A 20,109-nucleotide genomic window follows, 5' to 3' on the forward strand; every position below is an offset into this window, starting at 1 on the left:
ATCCCAAAGGAAGAAGCTGTCCCATGAAGCTAACAAGTGTTTCAACAGGTAAATTTTACAACAGAATTTTTTTCAATATTTTTCAGTAAACAACTGGCTTCAAACAATTCACTATAGCAGTGTTCAACTCATGAATCGCCAGTTTCTGATGTTATTCTGGGTTTTTCTATGGTCAGTACAATATATGTCAGCTTCCCATGTACCAATTTATAACCCAAGATATCAGATTCGACTGTGAGACTGTAAACGTGTACTCACGACTGGCAATAAGCAAGGCGTAAAATGAAGTGAGAAATATGATCTTTTCTTCGTGGTTCATATTCATCTTCTAAGCTTTCCTTAAGAATAATGGCACATGAATAAAATAAATGCATTAGAATGGTAACAAGTATATAAAGAAATAGAGATAGCATAAGCCAATGGTAAAGTAAAAGTTTCAAAAACAAATTTCATAAATATGCCCTCCAAGGTAATTACCATTTTACTTGTTAGCCATTAAGTGAAAATGAAAACTGAACTGATCTCAACAAAACCCCCTGGGTTTGGACTCTACTCTTTTCTTCCTATCAACCCCTCTCTTAACTTCCTTTCTTACCCAGCCTATACCCAGTTTTCTCATCTCTTCAAACACCCCTTGCATCAACCTTCAACTGCTTTCATTTAACCATCTGGCAAAAACCTAGATTTTAAATAAATCTACCACTACACTCTACAGATCTATTACCAAAATACTGAGAACCTCTGGGGGAATAAAATACACAATTACTGAGAATTTGGAATATTAAAAATTCACAACCTCTAACATGTACTGGACTTTTACAAGCACCAAGTGCTTATTTAAGTTCAACACAGTAAGAGTGAGCAGTCTTGAGGTACCAGGCACTATTATAACCATTTTTAATCTTATTAACCCATTTAATCCTTTAAAAAAAATCTGAGGTAAGTACTACTATATCCCTATTTTAAAGATGAGGAAACTGAGGCACAGGGATGTTATATAATTTTTCCAAGGTCACAATGCTTATAAGCAATAGAAAAGGGTTTTGACACATAATCATCTTTCCTCACTCTTAGAAAAGCTGTTTCAGTCTTCAATTGTTGAGCTAAGCTCCCTACCACACCACCTTCCTGTTCTCTCTCAACAGATAACTTCATCTAATTTACAGAAAATAAAGGCCACCGGGCCAACTTCTTCAGCTCCGAGCTTCTGCATCCACACTGTACTAGTGTCCCTTCCATCTCTGTGGACAAAAGATCTCTCCCTCCTCCTACATCAGCTAATCCCTAAACCTAAGCCATGCAATCCACCTGCTCTTGCCTCCTAAGTATCTTGATTTATCAAATGCTCTCTCAAATTATCTTCAAATTCTGCTCCTCTTCTCTCTCTTCTAGGTTCTTCTCTCTCTTCGTCACTCAGTTTATAAGCATGTTCAAGTAATCTCCCATCATGTTTGTATGCCTTCTCTTTTCCCTATAAATTCTTCTATATTCAGATCTATTTCTCTTCTCTTTTCAGCTAGCCATCTTACAAGAGTACATATTCTGTACCCACTTCTCTCCTCCAAACACTGCCATCATTTTGGCTTCTGCCTCCATCTACAAGGCTCCATCAAGCTGATAAATCCAATGGTTTCTGTACCATTCATCTTACATGGTCCTAAGCTTCTGAAATATGTAGTTAAAGGTACCACCATCATGGAAACAAAATGTCCAGATTTGAAATCTTGGCTCTGCCACTTATCGTCCTATAAGCCTGGGTCAGTTATGTAGCTTATCAGTAACTCCATTCTCTTATCTATAAAATAGTGGTGACAATTGTACCTGCCTCATAAGACTATTAACTGGATTACATGGGTTAATATATGTAATATGCTTAGAATGAACTCTGGGATACAATAAGTAGAATATGAATGCTTCCTCTTGTTATTCTTATGGTATTGGTATTTATATCACGATCATTATGATGTCAGCTCCAGCCCTTCTTGGCTACCATGACACTATCATCCCTGCTGATCTACCTCTCTGGCAATTCCTTCTCAATCTCCTTCCTAGACTCCCCCAAATCTACTTCACTTCAAATATTGGTATTCTTCACATCCTGTCCATCATCATCTTCTCACTCAAATATTTTCCTCCTCCTGATACCAACCTTCCTCTTTAATCTATATTCCCACTCCAGGTGTCTCCCAAATCTAACCTGCACGTATACCCAACTATCCACTAAGCATTTCCACGAGCACCTCCAATTCATGTTTAGAACTCAACATCTTCCTTCTAAGACTTGCTTCTCCTTCTGTATATATCACCTCTCAAACTACTATCACCTTCCACCTACTTGTCCTAACCAAAACCTGGGAGTCATTCCTAATTCTCCTCTCTCTTCTCCCTGCAATGTCACTAGAATCTGTTTATTTGACCTTCATAATATCTCTTAATATCAGTCCTCTTCTCCCCATTCAATTCACTCTCATTATTTCCAGGTTACCTGTTTTTCCTCCTACCAGATATGGCCCATTCAATCTGCTGTTGGCAGTCATCTTCCTAAAATAAAAATCTGATCACATCTATCAGATTCAGTTCCAGCACTAGCTAGAACTGGGATGTCTTCCCAAACCTCCCCAATGTGAGCTGGGTAATCCTCTGTACTCTTGAAGTTCCTAGAGCACATATCTATCGGCATCCCTCATGTTGTGGTGCACAGGGTACATCTGGCAATGTCTACAGATACCTACTGGACAGAAGCCAGAGACACTACTGAGCATCTACCTGCACCAAGGAATTATCAGGCCCAAATGTCAATAATCCCAAGGTCGAGAAACCCTGCTGTATTATGATCATCTGACTATATGTCAATCACCCCTAGTGGGCTGCAGATATATCTTCAGGCAGAGTCTATGCTATATTAGTCTTTTTTAAAGCCCTGGACCTAATCCAAGATCTTTTCCACAACCAAGACCCACTACAGAAATATATACAAACTGAAGAACATTTCTTTCCCGCTTTTACTTACTCTGAAGGAAAACTTGAGCCTTCTGATCTCATTCTCCAACTTACTTTGGTATGGCTCAATTCCTTTCACATAGCTTACACCAAGATTTTCAACTGCTTTTAGCACTAGAAAATATTATAAAAACAGAAGAGAAAATGTATGAATGCAAGGTAATTTTTAAAAACTAGGTCCCAAGACAAATGAATGGCAATTCCATAATTACTTGTTTTTAAAAGATGACAAGTTGTAACACCTTTATTTTTTGTAAGTACATTATACAAATTACATAAATTTATAAGAAGATAATCTCCATCCATGTGCAGAAAATATCCATGTCCCATAACATAATCTAATACCAGGGATTCTCAAGCAGAGGGAGAGGGATGGGGGATAATTACTCTGGTACTGAGCCACCACTGTCAAGGAATTCATGTGTGCTGGCATGAAAAAAAAAATTAAGCACCCTTGTTTGCATCCCTAACGTTGTTTGTCAATTTGCTTCACTGACTCAGCATAGACTCCTCAGAAAAAATAGCCCTTCCTTTACTGATGAAGTAGAGAAGAAGACACAATAGTAAAGAAGCAAAGCCCCCCCATGTACTAAATGAACTGCCTTGAACAGAGGCACGTATCTTTCAAAGGTTTCCAAAGTACCTTTTCAATCCTTCCTCAGAAGAATTCTACTTCCATCAATATGAAAAGCATTTTGATAATTCAACAATGAAAAACATCTAAAATGAATCCTGAACATAAACCCATGCCCCACAGGTACATCATGATGGTATCCCAAACTAAACTAATTCTCTTCCCTTCAGTCCTACTCCTCTTCCTGCCATACCATCTCCACTAGCACAGGTTCTAAGCACCAGGTCATCCCAACTGAAATTTCAGCCACTCCCACCTGCCCCTCCACTCCTCACATCCAAATAATCACCAACTCCTCTCAGGAACACCTCCTCAGTATCCTGTAAATCACTCCCTTCCTATTCCTGACACCATTACTGCCTTAATTCAGGCCCTCATCATCTCACCCCATAAATGCCAAACTCAAAGGGCACTTTTCAATCATCATCTTAATCTATGAAGCATCTGACACTGCTAAGCTTCCTGAAACCCCTTTCTCTCCTGTCTTCACTCTTTCACTCCACAGGCACTGAGTGCTCTCTTTCTGCATTAGCAGGTGCCACTCTACTCCTCTAAAAGTGACTAATATTAGCTCACTTTACCTTCTGATTTTCCCACCAGGATATCCTGGAACAGAAACTCAGAAGACACTGCTATTACTTCTGCTTCAATTCATGCCCAGCTTCTTTCTTTCTTACACTAGCACACAGAGGATAAGCAGGCCAGCAGTACAAGTGCCACATCCTCCTTACACACCAATATTACACCATTAGCTTGGCACAAAATGCCCTTGGTTATCCATTCTTCTCCACCTATCCTGAACTTGTCACTGTTCCCTCAAATATAACATTCTCTCATGCCTCCAAGCCTTTGTATAGTCCATTATCTCATCTTGAAAAAAAATCTTTTACTTTTCTTTTGAGAAATTTCTACTCTTCCTTCCAAGTCCAGACTACATTTTAACTTCTTTTTTTTCATTTCAACTTCTCTAAGCAGTCTTAATCACTCTCACCTGTTTCAAGAACACTACTATTTACCTCTAATAAGACATTTAAAATACTAAATTATGATTATTACGTTGGATGTCTGTATCTATGTACTAGAATACAGCTTCAACAAATATGAGAATTACATTATTCATCTGAAAATCCCCACCCAACCTAGGGTATAGTGCCACTCAATAAACATACACTGTGCAGTAAATAAAAAGCAAGCCCTCAATAAATATTTCTTGAATTAACTGAAGGAAATAAATTACCCTCATTCATTCCACAAAAAGTGTAAGTGAAGTTCTCAAGAATATATAAACGCTAATTCAAATATCACTCACATTTAACTCTATCGATAGCCAAGCTTTCAAACTCTATCAAAGATATGTTTTCAGAAGGTGGCTCCAAGTAAAACTGAAGGCTGTGAGGGTAGGAAGCCTTCCGTTGGTCACCTCCCAACCTCAGTTTTTTGCGCATTCCCCCTGAAAACTGCATCTCATTCCCCTGGAAGGAAACATAAAATGGTTAAAATGATGGCAAGTGGGGTTGACCACAAAAAAACTGCAAAAAGAAACTTCACATATACAGAAAAAAAAAAAGAAAAAAAAAAACCTAAAGGTCATGCATAAAATGTTACCAGTGACTATCCCTGGGTAATCTGTCTTTCTGCCTTTTCCAGGTTTTCTACACCGGACCTGACACAGTTCCGTCATGAGAGTGGGGGGAGGTGTATGCAGGTGGAAGCCATAACTCGCGGCGACAGCAAAGTCAGGCTATGTTACCTGTTCACTGTAAGTCTATGTGCCACCGCCCTTAGATCTCTGCGGTCGCGAGAGTTAAGGTGGGATTTAACACGGGTTGCGATCCTGAATGTGGAAGAAAGCGCGGCAGGTTCTGGCTTTGCAGAGACTGAATGCACCGGGCCCAGTTACTTCCTACCTCAGAACCCTGGGAAACAGAACACGTCTAATCCAGTCTTTCCGGGCTTGTAGGAAAGCATCCACAAGCCCCTTATAAAAATTACCCGCCTCCATCCTAACCGAGCCCTTCTCAGGCGAAGCTTCTGTCCCCTCAACTCGCTGGCACCTGTGTCTGCCCCCAACCTACCGACACCCAGTACCTTCACCCCGCCATGTCATCCTTCGGCTCTCACCGCCCGCAAAGTGCTCTCCCTTCTTTCCCCACTTGGAAGCCTCAACACCAAGATTACTGTCCGTCCTAGAGCCGCAGGAGATCCTCCTACCTGCAATCACACCAAATACGAAAACACACAAACCCCAACAGCCGCTTTCCTCAGATGGCGGGAGAGTTCGTATGGGACCGGAAACGGAAGTGACGAGGACAACAGCGTCCCTTCGCACGTCCCGCCCACCCAGCGCGCGCCCTGCGCATGCTCCGTGCGGGGGCTCCCGGGTTCCCGGGGGCTTTGAGCCCGCTTTGCCGGCTTAGAATTTCTTAAACTCGATGGTTTGTGTTTCCAGATTGCAAGCTGTACCTCCTGTACCTGCAACCGGGAGCTTTTGACGAGTGACACTGGGAAGGCTAGCGGTGGAAGTTCCCACGCTCCCAAGAGCCTGGCGCCTTAACCCACCGGGTAGACTGATCGCTGTGGAGCTGGAGGAGGATGCCGCAATAGGCGATGGCTGCGCTCCCTTCTCACCCGTTTGGGGGCTCTTGGGGGCTCTGTTTTCCCTTGTTTAATCTTTTCTGCGACCCTATAAGGTAGGTTGTATTACTTCCATTTTAGAGATGAGAAAATGGAAGCTAAAAGATGAACGTTAGTTTGTCCATCTATGCACAGCACGTTCTTTTTTTTTTTTTTTTTTTTTTTTTTTTTTTTTTTTTGTCCCTACGGGACGGCAAGCACCGTAAAGACAGATTCGACCTTCTTGGGTTCCCCATCCCCACCCCCACCCCCACCCCCACCCCACGCCTCGCGCTTAGTAAGCCCCCGCAAAATGGCTGGAGCTAGGATGAATGCACACACGCAGATCGCGCTCCGGGACCTGCAGAAATTTGAAGAGATTAGGCTCAGAGGGAAGAAGTAGGGGTCCATCGGAAGCAAGCGGTGGGTCAGAGCCACACCAGCTCTCCAAAGGAGATCTGTAGGGTTTTCAGGAGCTCGAAATAAGCTTCACTTGTGGCCTCTAGGAGGCGTGCCTCACTAAAGTGGCTGAAGAAAGATCTGGTGATCATTGCAGGTGAAGAGCGCTTTGAAAGGAAACGTCAGGTTTTTAGAAATGCAAAATATATCGAAACAATACCAAACTTCAAAGCACCTACCCATCGTGGATCAAGCTGCGGCTAGCCCTGACTTTGTATCACGACGTGTTCTAAGTGATTTCTACATCAATTCATCAATTCTCATAACTGTATGAGATAGGTTATGTTATTAACCCATTTTACAGATAAGGAAACCACAGAAAAGGGCAAGAAGTTAAGTTACTTCAAAGATCGTATAAATGACAGGGCCAGGTTCAAAGTGAGGGAGACTCCAAGCACCACAGTGCTAACTAGCATACAGTACCAATTCCACGTTTTGGTTTTTTTTTTAAGTTTTATTTATTTATTTATTTATGATAGTCACACAGAGAGAGAGAGAGAGGCAGAGACACAGGCAGAGGGAGAAGCAGGCTCCATGCACCGGGAGCCCGACGTGGGATTCGATCCCGGGTCTCCAGGATCGCACCCTGGGCCAAAGGCAGGCGCTAAACCGCTGCGCCACCCAGGGATCCCTAATTCCACGTTTTGACAGCAGTGCCTCACTTTAATTCTTTCCTCTCTGTATCAGACAACATAATTAACATAACCTGATACAAAGAAGACACCTGAAAACATGAGAACTGCCTGAAAAACCTAGAGCACAGACGATAGGAACATTTACGTGAATATTTATCTGATCTCTGGATAGGAAATTAATGTAAATAAAGTACAAAGAAATCTAAAGATTTGACTATAAAAATGTAAAATCGGGCATCTTAAAAATTCACAAAATTTTTTGCAGTCATCAAACTAGGGGAAAATGTACGATGACTAATACCATCAAAATGTAAAGAGCTTAAGTAAATTAGAAAAAAATGCTGACAAAAACTGAAAAGTGGGAAAAGAACAGCAACAAATAACTCCTAACCAATCATGAAATATGAAAAAGTGTTTATTATTGACAGCAAAGAAATTTTCCTCTACAAAACTGGCAAAGATTTTACAATGAAAATAGTGCTGGGCAAAGTCCAGTACAATGAGCTCACATAGGAATTGTTGCGGTACTAAAAGTCTGGAGTACGATATAGTAATGTGTATTATGAGCCCTAAAAGAATTCATACAGTTTAACTTAGATGAATCTGTTCAGAAATGGACACAAAAATTTGTGTTCGAGAAACTTCATTAAACCACTATAGTAGTGAAAACCCAGGAAAAAAGAATAAATAATAGTATAGTCCTATTATGGGACATTACACAACCATTCAAAATACGTGTTTTTGAAGACTATTGGGAAAATGCTTAGGATACTATTAACAGCAAAATACAGAAAACCATACATGCCATATAAGCCCAATCTTGTAAAAACATTACCTAATTGACAAGTCATTTTTCTTAAAGGTTTATTTATTCACAAGACACACACACATAGGCAGAGGGAGAAGCCGGCTGCATTCAGGTAGCCCGATATGGAACTCGATCCCAGGACTCCATGATCACACCCTGAGCCAAAGGTAGGCGCTCAACAGCTGAGCCACCCAGGCGATCCAACAAGTCATTTTTAGACTACTTTTCCCTAGTAAATTAAATTTTAGAAATCTTGGAAAATGTCAAAAGGAAAATCCACCTATGATGCGGCAATCTGCTTATACTGTCACCCAGGGACAGACACTGTTAACATTTTGTTTTAAGCAATAAAATTGCATGGTTGTGGGCAGCCCCGGTGGCGCAGTGGTTTAGCACCGCCTGCAGCCCAGGGCATGATCCTGGAGACCTGGGATCGAGTCCTACGTTGGGCTCCCTGCATGGAGCCTGCTTCTCCCTCTGCCTGTGTCTCTGCCTCTCTCTCTCTCTGCATCTCTATGAATAAATAAATAAAATCTTTAAAAAAAATTGCATGGTTGTTGAGAATGAATGAATGAAAGTTGCTCTTGCCATACTAGTACATTTTCCTACAATGCTTCTGACTTCCACCAGGGGACAGCCCTCTGCAACTCCTGCTTCATACCTCCACTAGTGCACCAACCTCCAACCTCCCCCCCTTACTATCTGGGCAGATGGTATCCATTGGAATTAAAATTTTAGGTGCAAGACAGCCACTCTGAGATATACTTAGTTTTTATTTAACTTAGCTTTATCCTTAGTCCAGTAGTAAAGCATCCCACCTTTGACTTAAATGTCAATACCTCTTTCTCTACAATAGTTGATATCTTTTATAGTTCTTTGGACTGTTAAAGAAATTAGTCTCCTGGGGCATCTGAGTGGCTCAGTGGTTGAGCTCCTGCCTTTTGACTCGACGTGATCCCGGGGTCCTGGGATCCCTGCTTCTCCCTCTGCCTGTGTCTCTGCTTCTCCTCTCTGTGTGTCTCTCATGAATAAATGAATAAAATCTTTAAAAAAAAAATAGTCTCCTACAAACATAAACATGTTTTACATTAATGGCAACTAAGCAACTAGCAGTGAGGTAGACTATGAGACATTTTATGGTATTTTTAAGATTCTGTTTTAATCGTTCAAAAACATCTGAAGGCTTTCCACAGCATGGCCCCAAGATTTGATCATCTTATTGCCTACCACTACCCTCCAATATGCTCTGAACTACTAGCTCTTCCCCAAAAGACCTTGTACTTCCCTACTTTGTGTCTCCAAAAGCCCTAACCAGCCCTGGTGTAAGACTTCTACCCATACTTCAAGTAGTCAACTGCTGCCTTCTTCCATCCTATTGAGCCTTTGCTTATAGGCTGCTCCTCATTTAAACCACCATGATCTCTGCAATTCCATATAGTACAATGAGAATGTGAACCACTGGATGATTTGATGAACACACTGCTCAGAACACTCTCCTTTGGTCACTACCTCACTGTGAAGAGTGTTTTCTGTATCCAGAGGCAATTATAATACACATCTACACATTACAGTATGAATAATGCTCAATAATGTTATCCACTTCAGTGACCATATTTGGTAAATCACCGCAAGCTCTTTCATGTATTTATTTCATTTTTTAAAAATGGATTAACACAATGCTCATCCCTGGCAACCAAGATTCACATAAATTATAGACCTCAACCTCATAATCTGGTTATGGAGACTGGAGGTGGAAAAACATATAAACATATAACCTTTATTTCTGCTAGACCTTAAGCATCTGAAAAGCAGAGATCAGTGTGTCATTCATTTTTGTAACCCCAATATATGGCACTCCAAGTTCCCCAGCAAATATTAATTATACTGAATTAATGTAAAATAGGAAAGATTTATCAAAAGACTGATGGGTTCAGCTTGATATGCAACAGATGGTTTGAATCAAAGTTGGCTCCAAAATATAAAACTTCAAGTCCTCATCTGAAAACTTTATACACATTCCTTCCAGAATGACTTGGCTCCCCAGTATAGCCTATAATAAGCACAGAGTACCGTCTCTGACAAAATTTCCATGAATCATCACTGCTCAATTCAGTGCCTGCCCTGGACTTTACCCAGCTACAGTCAGGCTATCTCACAGGGCATTCACTCGCAGATGACTCCACAGGTATCAAGAGTTCTGTCCTGTATTGTGTCACACTTAAAACTAAAATTTTAGTTACCATGCTTGGTAAGTCAAAGTGAGTGCCCATTCTTCCCCTGTTCAGGGTGTGCTACCCTAAAAATCAAAGGTGTGGTACATTTCTTTACACAGTGAGGACTCTGTAAACTCTAGATCTAGCCAGTTCTGCTTGCCATGGGAAGCAAAGACAGAAGGCATTTCCAGCACCATAGCTGACCTAGAAAATAAGACACAGCTAGGCAACACTGATCCCTCCACCCTTTTCATTTCACTGCCCACCTCTGGGACATGGCAAGGAAAGAAACTTAAAAGAGCACTTCATTTTCCTCCCTTCAGATTGCCTTTATTCGTCCAGCATCAAAGAGCAAGAGAACCAGAGAAAAAGTATATTCTTAAAGGATAGTAAAGGAAGAAAAGAATACCCTTCCACATATCAGCCTTATCTGATTTGTTTTAGAAATACTAATTCAGTACCTACTAAGTGCTAGGCAATGTTTTCTATGCTGGGGATACAACAGTGATGAGATAGCCAAAAATCCCTGCCTTCATAAACCTTATCTTCTAGTGGGAAAGAGAGACAACAAAATAAGAGAAGTCTACACATGATGATGTTAAATAATAACTACTAAGCAGAAAGAATAAAGCAGAGTAGAAGGATGTAAAATTTGGATGGATGGCACTGGAGAAGGCACTGAAATTTTAGAAAGGGTAGCCAGGAAAAGACTAGCTAAGGACATGACAATGAAGCAGAGACCAGAAGAAAATTAGAGATTGAGTCATATGTATCTTTAGGAAAATAGCATTTCAGGCAGATGGATGGCATATCATAGTTCCATAGTACTTAAAACAATGTAATATTGGGACAGGAATAGACAGATCAACCAAAGGAACAGAAAAGAGAAACCAGAAATGGACCCACACATATGAAGAAACTTGGTATAGTACACATCCACTATACAACTCGGAGAAAAAAATGGACAATTCTAAATGATGCTAGGACAACTGGCTCTCTGTATGAGGAAAAATAAATTTCCTACCTCCCACTATACACAGAAATCAATTCCAGATGGTTAAATACTTACATGTGAAAGGCAAAACTTTAAGAATTTAGAGCAAATGTGTTCTAATTATAAAAATGGTCTTATTATAGCAAAGAATTTCTTAAGCAAGACATTAAGAAAAAGCACAGCCATTCTGGAGATGGATGGTGGTGATGGTTGCACAACAGTGTGAATATACTTAATGCCACTGAACTATACGCTAAAAAAGGGTTAAAATGGTAAGTTTTTCATTATGTATATTTTACCATAATTTTCTTAAAAAGGACATGCTTAAAATGGGAAGATTGATCATTTCAACCACATTAAAATTAAGAACTTAAGTTTAAAAAGCAAACAAACATATATTTTTTAAATCACCTTCAAACTGGGAAAAGAAACTTGTCAAATACAATTAATGTAGGATTAGTATAGGAATAGAATTAATAGAAAACAGATAAAAACACACTGAAAAGAGAAGGAAAGAGAACCCTAACAGGTATTTCACAACAAAGGAAACATAAATGACTAATAAACATACAAAAATATGTTCAACCATATTAGTAATTGGAGAAATGCAAATTTAAAAAAATAAATTAAAAAATGCAAATTAAAACAACAGTGAAGGGATGCCTGGGTGGCTTAACGGTTGAGCATCTGCCTTCGGCTCAGGGCATGATCCTGCAGTTCCCGGATTAGGTCCCACCTCAGGCTCCCTGCATGGAGCCTGCTTCTCCCTCTGCCTGTGTCTCTGCCTCTCTCTGTGTGTGTCTCTCATGAATAAATAAAATATTTTTTAAAAAATTTAAGAAATAAAACCACAGTGAAATAATAACCTACACATACTAGATGGGAAAAAAATTAAATCTGAAAATTTTGAGTATTGACAAGGAACTCATATACTGTAGGTAGAAGTATTAATTGGTGCAACTACTTTTGAAAACAATTTGGCATAATCTGGTAAATTTAACCTTTTGTCTCAGTATAATAATTCTACTCTATGTTCTCTAGAGAGATTTTCATGTATAGATGTCAGAAACCATTAACAAGAATGTTCATAACAACATTAAAATAGTAAAACACTGATAACTGCCCATCATCAGGAAAATGGGTAAATAAATTGTCATCAATTCACACAGTGGAATTTTTTTTATAAAAAGAGTGAAAATGAATGAACTACACATTTCCAATAACATGGATGGATCTAGAACATATTATGCTAAGTTAAATAAGTCAGAGAACAACAATACCACATAATTTCACTCATATGTGGAATTTAAGAAACAAAGCAAACAAACAGAAGGCGGGGGGAAGGGGGGCGGGGAACAAACCAAAAAACTCCTAACCATGGAGAACAGATGGTTACCAGAAGGGAGGCAGGTGGGGGATGGGTGAAATGGTGAATGGGTGAAGGGAGCTAAGAATATACTTATCATGATGAACACTAAGTAACATATGAAAACATATGAGACTGTTGAATTACTATATTATATACATCTGAAGCTAATACAATACTGTATGTTAATTACACTGGAATTAAAATTAAAAAATAAGAGGGGCACCTGGGTGGCTCAGTAGGTTAAGTGGCAGACTCTTGGCTTTGGTCATGATCTCAGGGTGGTGAGATCAAGCCCCATGTCAGGCTTGACACTCAGGATGGAGTCTGCTTGAGATACTCTCTCTCCCCGCCCTGCCTGTCTCCCTGCTCCCCACTTGCATGTTCTCTCTCTCAAAAAAAAATAAACACAACCTTCAAAATAAAATAAAAAAGAGATATTAACACCAGGAAAAAGATTAATGAACTACAATTAAAGTAAATATATCAACATGGATAGCTCTCAGAAATACAATGTTGAAGAAAAAGCAAGCCACAGGAATACATATCTATGTACTACATCTCTTCCATTCTACCCCTCACCTTATGTTCTTACCCTCTCTCATGCTCTTGCTCCTGACTAGCATGGACCATATGTCTTCCTGTGCCTTCTGCCTTCTGCTTCCAGAACTTTTTTTCTTTTAAGATTTTATTTTTAAGTAATTTCTACACCCAACATGGGGCCCAAACTCACAACCCTGAGATCCAGAGTCACATGCTCTGCTGACTGAGCCAGCCAAATCCCCTGCTTCCAATACTTCTAAAGTCAGAGAACCCCAAGAGGAGATGGAAAGAAGAATGTGATATCAAAATCTCTGTTCCACTAGCTGCCTCCCTGCAAAGCTGCCTGTGTCCTCAAATTGTCCTTGCTTTTTCAAGGAGACCAACTTTAAAGGACTTTCTTACCCTAGGTCTGGGGAAGCTCCCTTCCCTCTACTTTTCAGATTCCCATACAGTAACATATCAGCTTCAATTAAGCCCTACTTGGTCGCATTATCTATCCCTTATGGTTCCCTACTCCCACACCTTTGTAAATAGTCTCTGCAAATTCTGTCTTTCAATTAGTCTATTTTGAGTATGCCAGCTGTCTCTTGTTGAATACAATTCTGCATTTATATAAAAACTAAAAAGAAACAAAAAAATAATATATTGTTCAGGGATGTATACTGAAGATAGAAAATTATCAAGAAAGCAAGAGAGTGAGGCATCTGGCTGCCTTAGTTGGAAGAGCATGAGACTCTTGATTTGTGGATCATGCATTGGAGCCCCCATGTTGGTATAGAAATGACTTAAATCAATACATAACTTAAAAAAATAAAGCTAGAGAGTGAGTCATACCAAATTCAGGGTAGCAGTTAACTGGAGCACCAGAGTAACTCAGTTGGTTAAAATGTCTGACTTTTTTTTTTAAGATTTTATTTATTTATTCATGAGAGACACAAAGAGAGAGAGAGAGAGAGGTAGAAGACATAGGCGGAGGGAGAGCCAGGTTCCACGCAGGGAGCCTGATGTGGGACTCGATCCCGAGACTCCAGGATCACGCCCTGAGCCAAAGGCTGATGCTAAACCGCTGAGCTACCCAGGTGCCCCAAGTGTCTGACTCTTGATTTCGGCTCAGGTCATGATCTCAGGGTTGTGAAATTGAGCCTGTGTTGGGCTCCACACTCAGTAGGGAGTCTGCTTGAGATTCTCTCTCCCTCTTCCTCGGCCTCTCCCCACACTGGCCCACATACTCTCTAATAAATAAATCTTAAAAAAGAAAAGAAGGGATCCCTGGGTGGCGCAGCAGTTTAGCGCCTGCCTTTGGCCCAGGGCGCGATCCTGGAGACCCGGGATCAAATCCCACGTCAGGCTCCCGGTGCATGGAGCCTGCTTCTCCCTCTGCCTATGTCTCTGCCTCTCTCTGTGTGTGTGTGTGTGTGTGTGTGTGTGTGTGTGTGTGTGTGACTATCATAAATAAAAAAAAGAAAAGAAAGATCATGGTTAACTAAGGGTGGGAAAGGAGGAGGATGCACTGTTTGCATACATGGGGCTTTGAAGGTTCTGGTCCTATTCTAGTGCTCACGCTCAATTAAGGGTACATGAATGTTCCTTTATTCTTCTTTAGGCAGTACATGTCTGCATAGTGGAGATTTTAAAAAGAAAGGAAAAAACACATCAGGGACAGCTTAAGAAATAGGAAAGCACAGTCTCCCCGTACATAGTGTTCCACTGGGAAATGTTTGCAATAGTTTTTGCTCCAATATCCTCCCCTCTCCACCCCACATCCCATCTTCACTCCCTATCCTTCCAAAACTCTTTTGCCTTCTCCTTTTGCTCCATATTGGACCCAAGACAGATCTGACATTGTGACAGGGATTAAGATTTCCAAGCATGGACTGATGCCACCTCCACCCATGGTCCTGGGACCAGGAGCTCACTCCGACAACACAGGTCCTCTTTTCAGCTTCCTCATCTCTGAACCACTCAGGTGCCAACATCCATGTTCTTTTTATTGAGAGTCATCACCTTCACCTAAATTCTCACCCCCACTTGCTAATGTCATCCACTTCTAGCTGTATGACCTAGTAGAGGGGTTCCCTGAGCCTCCCTACAGTTTGTATTGCCTGGGGCTTTTCAGCATCTCCAATCCTCAAAGTTGGATGTACCAATCTGGCCCCCTCACTTGGGGTAGCATAGTATGGAGTTCAGCACAGCTGAATCTGGGCCTGGGGCCAAAGAAGAAGACATGGAATAGGAACCATGTGGGGTTTAATCCAATACCTCTACTTTAAGGTTTATCCTCTGGTGTGTGAGTGTGTGTGTGTGTAGGGGTAAATGAGGCGTGAAAAATGAATTTCATGAAAACATCCAGTAAAACCGTTTACTCTTGGTGCTATTTACAAATACAGGAGACTAATAATGAATACAGAAAAAATATGACCTTGATTTAGCCATATGGAAATAATTTTAGATACTAGTATTTATAAGCACTACTTATCATTTATGGATAATTATCCTGTGCACCATAACCTTAGTCATTCCATTGTTCTGCGCCAGATTATATTTTGGCAGAAATTATTTTATGGCAGTATTAATTATTTATGCTAGCTCAGGGTATCCAAAGATTACAAGGAATACCCATTTTAGGAGCACCTCGGTGGCTCAGTCAGTTAAGCATCTGACTCTTGGTTTCGGCTCAGGTCATGATCTCAGGGTCATCAGACTGAGCCCCATATCGGACTCCACACTCATCATGGAGCCTGCTTGACATTCTGTCTCTCCCTCTCTCTCTGCCCAGCCCCCTATGCACACATGCTCCCTTTCTCTCTCTCTTTCAAAATAAATAAATAAATCTTTTAAAAAGAGAGAAAAAAAAAGAGAGAGAAAAATACTTCTTTTAGGCAAGCACACAACCCAGTTTGGTGCCTAACAACTTAGTGCCTAACAACTTATTGTTCTTTCCCTATTTAAATTTAAGCCGACTGGACTCCACTGTGCTAGACCTATCTACTTAGAATTACCTTATTTGTGTTAAAAGGAATGTAACTAAAGAAAGGGATCATAAGAATCTAAGTCATCCAAAAACTATTCTCAAATACAATTTTGTTTTATGCTCTATAATTGATGGCATTTTCCAGTGTACTGCCCATATAACTTGCTAAAGTAAATTGGTGAGTGCATGTGAAATTAACAAGATCTTGGCAACATCGGTTTTTCTTTATACCCAAACCACTCTGAATATTTGAATTTTTAATACGCTACTAGTTATAAAACTATGAGCCCCTTGAGACCAGACATGCTATCTCGTTCATTTTTGTATTCCTGCCTCTGCCACAGTTCTGGCACAGACAGATATTCCATAGATGTCTGCTGAACTGAATTGAACTCTTCTGTATTTATTCCTAATTCCAGATGGGCCCTCATACACTTTATGATGTAATCCTTCACAGAAGATGTGTTTTTACTCCAGATTTTGGCTTTCCCATTGAAATTCTTGATGAAAATATTTTCTCTCAGTCGGCTGAGCTTTGGAAACTGAAGTAGGTGCAAATAAGATCCTGTTATGATGCCAAGAGTTAATTCCAACTTGACTAACTGACTGATAATCATGTCCAAAAGTTAACATTCTCAGCTAGATAATTATTTTAACATTTCAGAAAATGGAAATTAAAAAGTTAAAAAAAAAAGTATACTTTGACTAAACACTCCAGAATCAATGTTCACGGTTATCCAAAGTATAGAGAGGAAAGGGACCTTCCTAACACCTGTGGAATCACATCATCTGCGTGTTCTTCTCTTTGAAGAGAACACAATCTGTCAGCCAAGGGCCCATGTGGCTAAAAAACTTCATCCATCTAGAAGAAACATGACTTTTTCCTATGAGGTTAAGTATTTTAGGGTCAGTGGCCCAGAAGCAATGTAGTATGTACTTGGGACTTCACCCTACATGGGGCCCCAGGCAGTGGGCTCCCAAATCAAATGTCCAGCCTCTTTCCCAGGGACAGGATTCTCTCCTCTAATTCAACACCCACCACCTCCTCCCTCAACCCAATTCCAGTCACACAGGCAACTCTTAGAACCAAGGTCAGTTTTACTGAGAGTACACTTATGAAGGAATTAGGTTGTTTTGTGCTTTTTCCAGTGGAGTGATAGGAGCAGCTATTTTCCTGGAAACTCTGTGTAATGACCTTAACTGTGGGAATTTTCTATTTGCTGTGTACAGTTAACCCAAACATTTTTATATTATAAAAAATATTATTAATTTCAGACTTTTCCAACTATATTTGTTTTCTAATAATGGTATTGGCATTTATGGAGCACATTATAGTTTTCAAAGCAATTTTATTTATATGATCTAAACCAGGATTTGTCAAATCAATTGAATCTCTGGCGTTCCTTCATTCAACTATAATCTTCTTTTTTCCTTCATTTTCTATGATAAGCTTAAAAAGTTTAATAAAAACCATATCCTGTGTCATCTGAAGACTATATTACTTCCAAATAGTGCTAGATGACAGTGCCAGCCACTGCATATGATGCCAATCCCACTGGTGTCATATGATTGTCTGAAATGACACAGTTTGGCTTGCCAAGTATTGATAAACAAGTCTAGCTGTTCTTAGATTATTAACAGGTTCTAAATTCAAAATGCCAATCATAATCCTGCATCACCATTGTTCTTAATTTGGATTTTTTCAACAGTTATACAGATAAAACTAGTTTCTGTCTTGCAGTCATAATTTGCATAATTTTCAAATACAAAACATTCTCAAAAATAAGCCTTTGGTTTCTTAAAAATATTTAACAGTCAAGGTTCAATTTGATACTGTGAAAACAAATCCATGTAGAAAATAGTACTATTGGAAACACAATAGAGGTGAATTTAGACATGAAAAGCATTCATTGGAGCCAAATAAGATAAATTATGCTTTGGATCACCAAACAAAGGTTTCACAGTAGTTGGATTAGAGATTTATGGTAGGACTGTTGTGTTTTCACAGGATTTATAATTCAAAGGACATTTAGTGGATCCAAAGAACCTGCTCAACCCATGCAGCTAGTTATCAGTTGATACTGCAAGTAGAAATACTGCTCTGATTGTGCCTTTGTGTGTACCAACTTGCAACAGAGTAGAAGCAGTATATACAAAAGTAAATATATAATGAAGGATTTTCAGTCAGTGGTATTTTTAAATTTTTTTCTCTTGCATTTTGTAGTGAATAATTAACTTGATTGTTCTTCCAATCAATTGTAATGGTTAAAAGCAAATTTACTTTTTTGAAATAAAGAAGTAAATAACCAACTATGGTAATGACAGTGATTCAGATGATGATTCACTGTGCTCAAAATAAAAAATATCAGGGACGCCCGGGTGGCTTAGAGGGTCAAGCATCTGTCTTTAGCTCAGGTCATGATCCCAGGTCCTGGGAGGGAGCCTGGCTTTTCCCTCTGCCTGCTGCTCCTCCTGCTTGTGTGCACTCTCTCTCTGAGACAAATAAAAATAAAATCTTAAAAAAAAAAAAAAAAAAACTAAAATTTAAAAATTAAAACTATCAAGTAAAACAGTGACTAAATTTTTACATTTTTTTTTATTTTTACATTCTTAACCTTAACATATGCTTTTTAATTCCAGCAAAACATCATCCAGCAAATTAAATGTCAACCAGAATTGTATTGGCTTTACCGTTTTTTTAGTTAAATACATAAATGTGTTTAGGTTGTACATGGGTGTCTTAGCTACACACATATAAAAATTATCACAATAAGTACAATGACATCAAAATGATATATATCAACTCTGGGTATCCTTGATAATTATCTTCCTCTTAACGATTTATTTACATTACTCAAATTTGAGAAATACTAGTCTAATCATGACATCGATTAACAGTAAACCTTTTGATTTGTAGTACTACTTGGGATAAATGCTATCACAGAAACTTAAAACAGTTTTTGACAAATTTAGAAATTTAAAATCAATTTAAATTTTAAAAATCAATTATTACTTTGTTTCAATAATTATTTTATTTCAGTTGGAAATAATGAACTTTTATGATGAAGTCAATTCCAGAATACACTGCCTGAGGGATAGCCCTTGGGATTCCTGGGTGGCTCAGCGGTTAAGTGCCTGCCTTCAACCCAGGGCATGATCCTGGAGACCCAGGATCAAATCCCACGTCAGGCTCACTGCATGGAGCCTGCTTATGTCTCTGCCTCTCTCTCTCTCTCATGAATAAATAAATAAAATCTTTAAAAAAAAAAAAAAAAGAAAAGAAGTATTAGCCCTCTGGAGTATTTATTTTGTGGGAGATAATGTTATTAAAAATCACTCTTCCAAATGGCTCGTGGTTATTTAGAAAATCCACTAACTCTAATGCATTTATAAAAAGGAAGAAAAATGTGTTTAGTAGCTATATTTGTGAAAGATAAGGATAATATTTTCACCCCAAGACTTCTATATATCTCTAAGTCGTATGTGCATAAGCCATGCAACAATATTCATATTTCTGTTGGACACAGAGTTTTTAATGAACTATTTAAAATTCAACAGCTTTCTTAAAATCAGTGAAACACATCAAAAAGTGCTAGAAAAAAATTGAAAAGCCAGGGCAGCCCCGGTGGTGCAGCGGTTTAGTGCCACCTGCAGCCCAGGGTGTGATCCTGGAGACCCTAGATCGAGTCCCGCGTCGGGCTCTCTGGGTGGAGCCTGCTTCTCCCGCTTCCTGTGTCTAGGCCTCTCATTCTCTCTCTGTGTCTCTGTGAGTAAATAAAATCTTAAAAAAAATTTGAAAAGCCAAAAATATTACTAATGATTCAAGGATATCCTTAATGGAGTGCTAAAGATTCAAAAGTTAAATAACCTGGA

General features: G+C 39.5%; 1 protein-coding gene across 4 annotated transcripts in view; it reads right to left on the minus strand.

Annotated features, from left to right (window-relative positions):
* Nucleotides 1–6,002, minus strand: part of PRIM2 (DNA primase subunit 2) — a 311,113-nt gene extending 305,111 nt beyond the window's left edge. For 3 of the 4 annotated variants that reach the window (XM_077903523.1, XM_077903524.1, XM_077903525.1), the window contains exons 1-4: nucleotides 5,846–6,002; nucleotides 4,944–5,106; nucleotides 3,011–3,114; nucleotides 259–338 (exon numbers count right to left, since the gene is read on the minus strand). In XM_077903523.1, coding sequence (XP_077759649.1) covers nucleotides 259–338; nucleotides 3,011–3,114; nucleotides 4,944–5,097 — 338 coding nt within the window. In that variant the 5' untranslated portion in view covers nucleotides 5,098–5,106; nucleotides 5,846–6,002. The remainder of the gene's footprint in view (nucleotides 1–258; nucleotides 339–3,010; nucleotides 3,115–4,943; nucleotides 5,107–5,845) is intronic. The other variant, XM_077903522.1, reaches the window with a different exon arrangement.
* Between the last annotated feature and the right edge of the window lie 14,107 nt (nucleotides 6,003–20,109).

The sequence above is a fragment of the Canis aureus genome, chromosome 7 (assembly GCF_053574225.1).
Source record: "Canis aureus isolate CA01 chromosome 7, VMU_Caureus_v.1.0, whole genome shotgun sequence".
Classification (NCBI taxonomy): domain Eukaryota; kingdom Metazoa; phylum Chordata; class Mammalia; order Carnivora; family Canidae; genus Canis; species Canis aureus.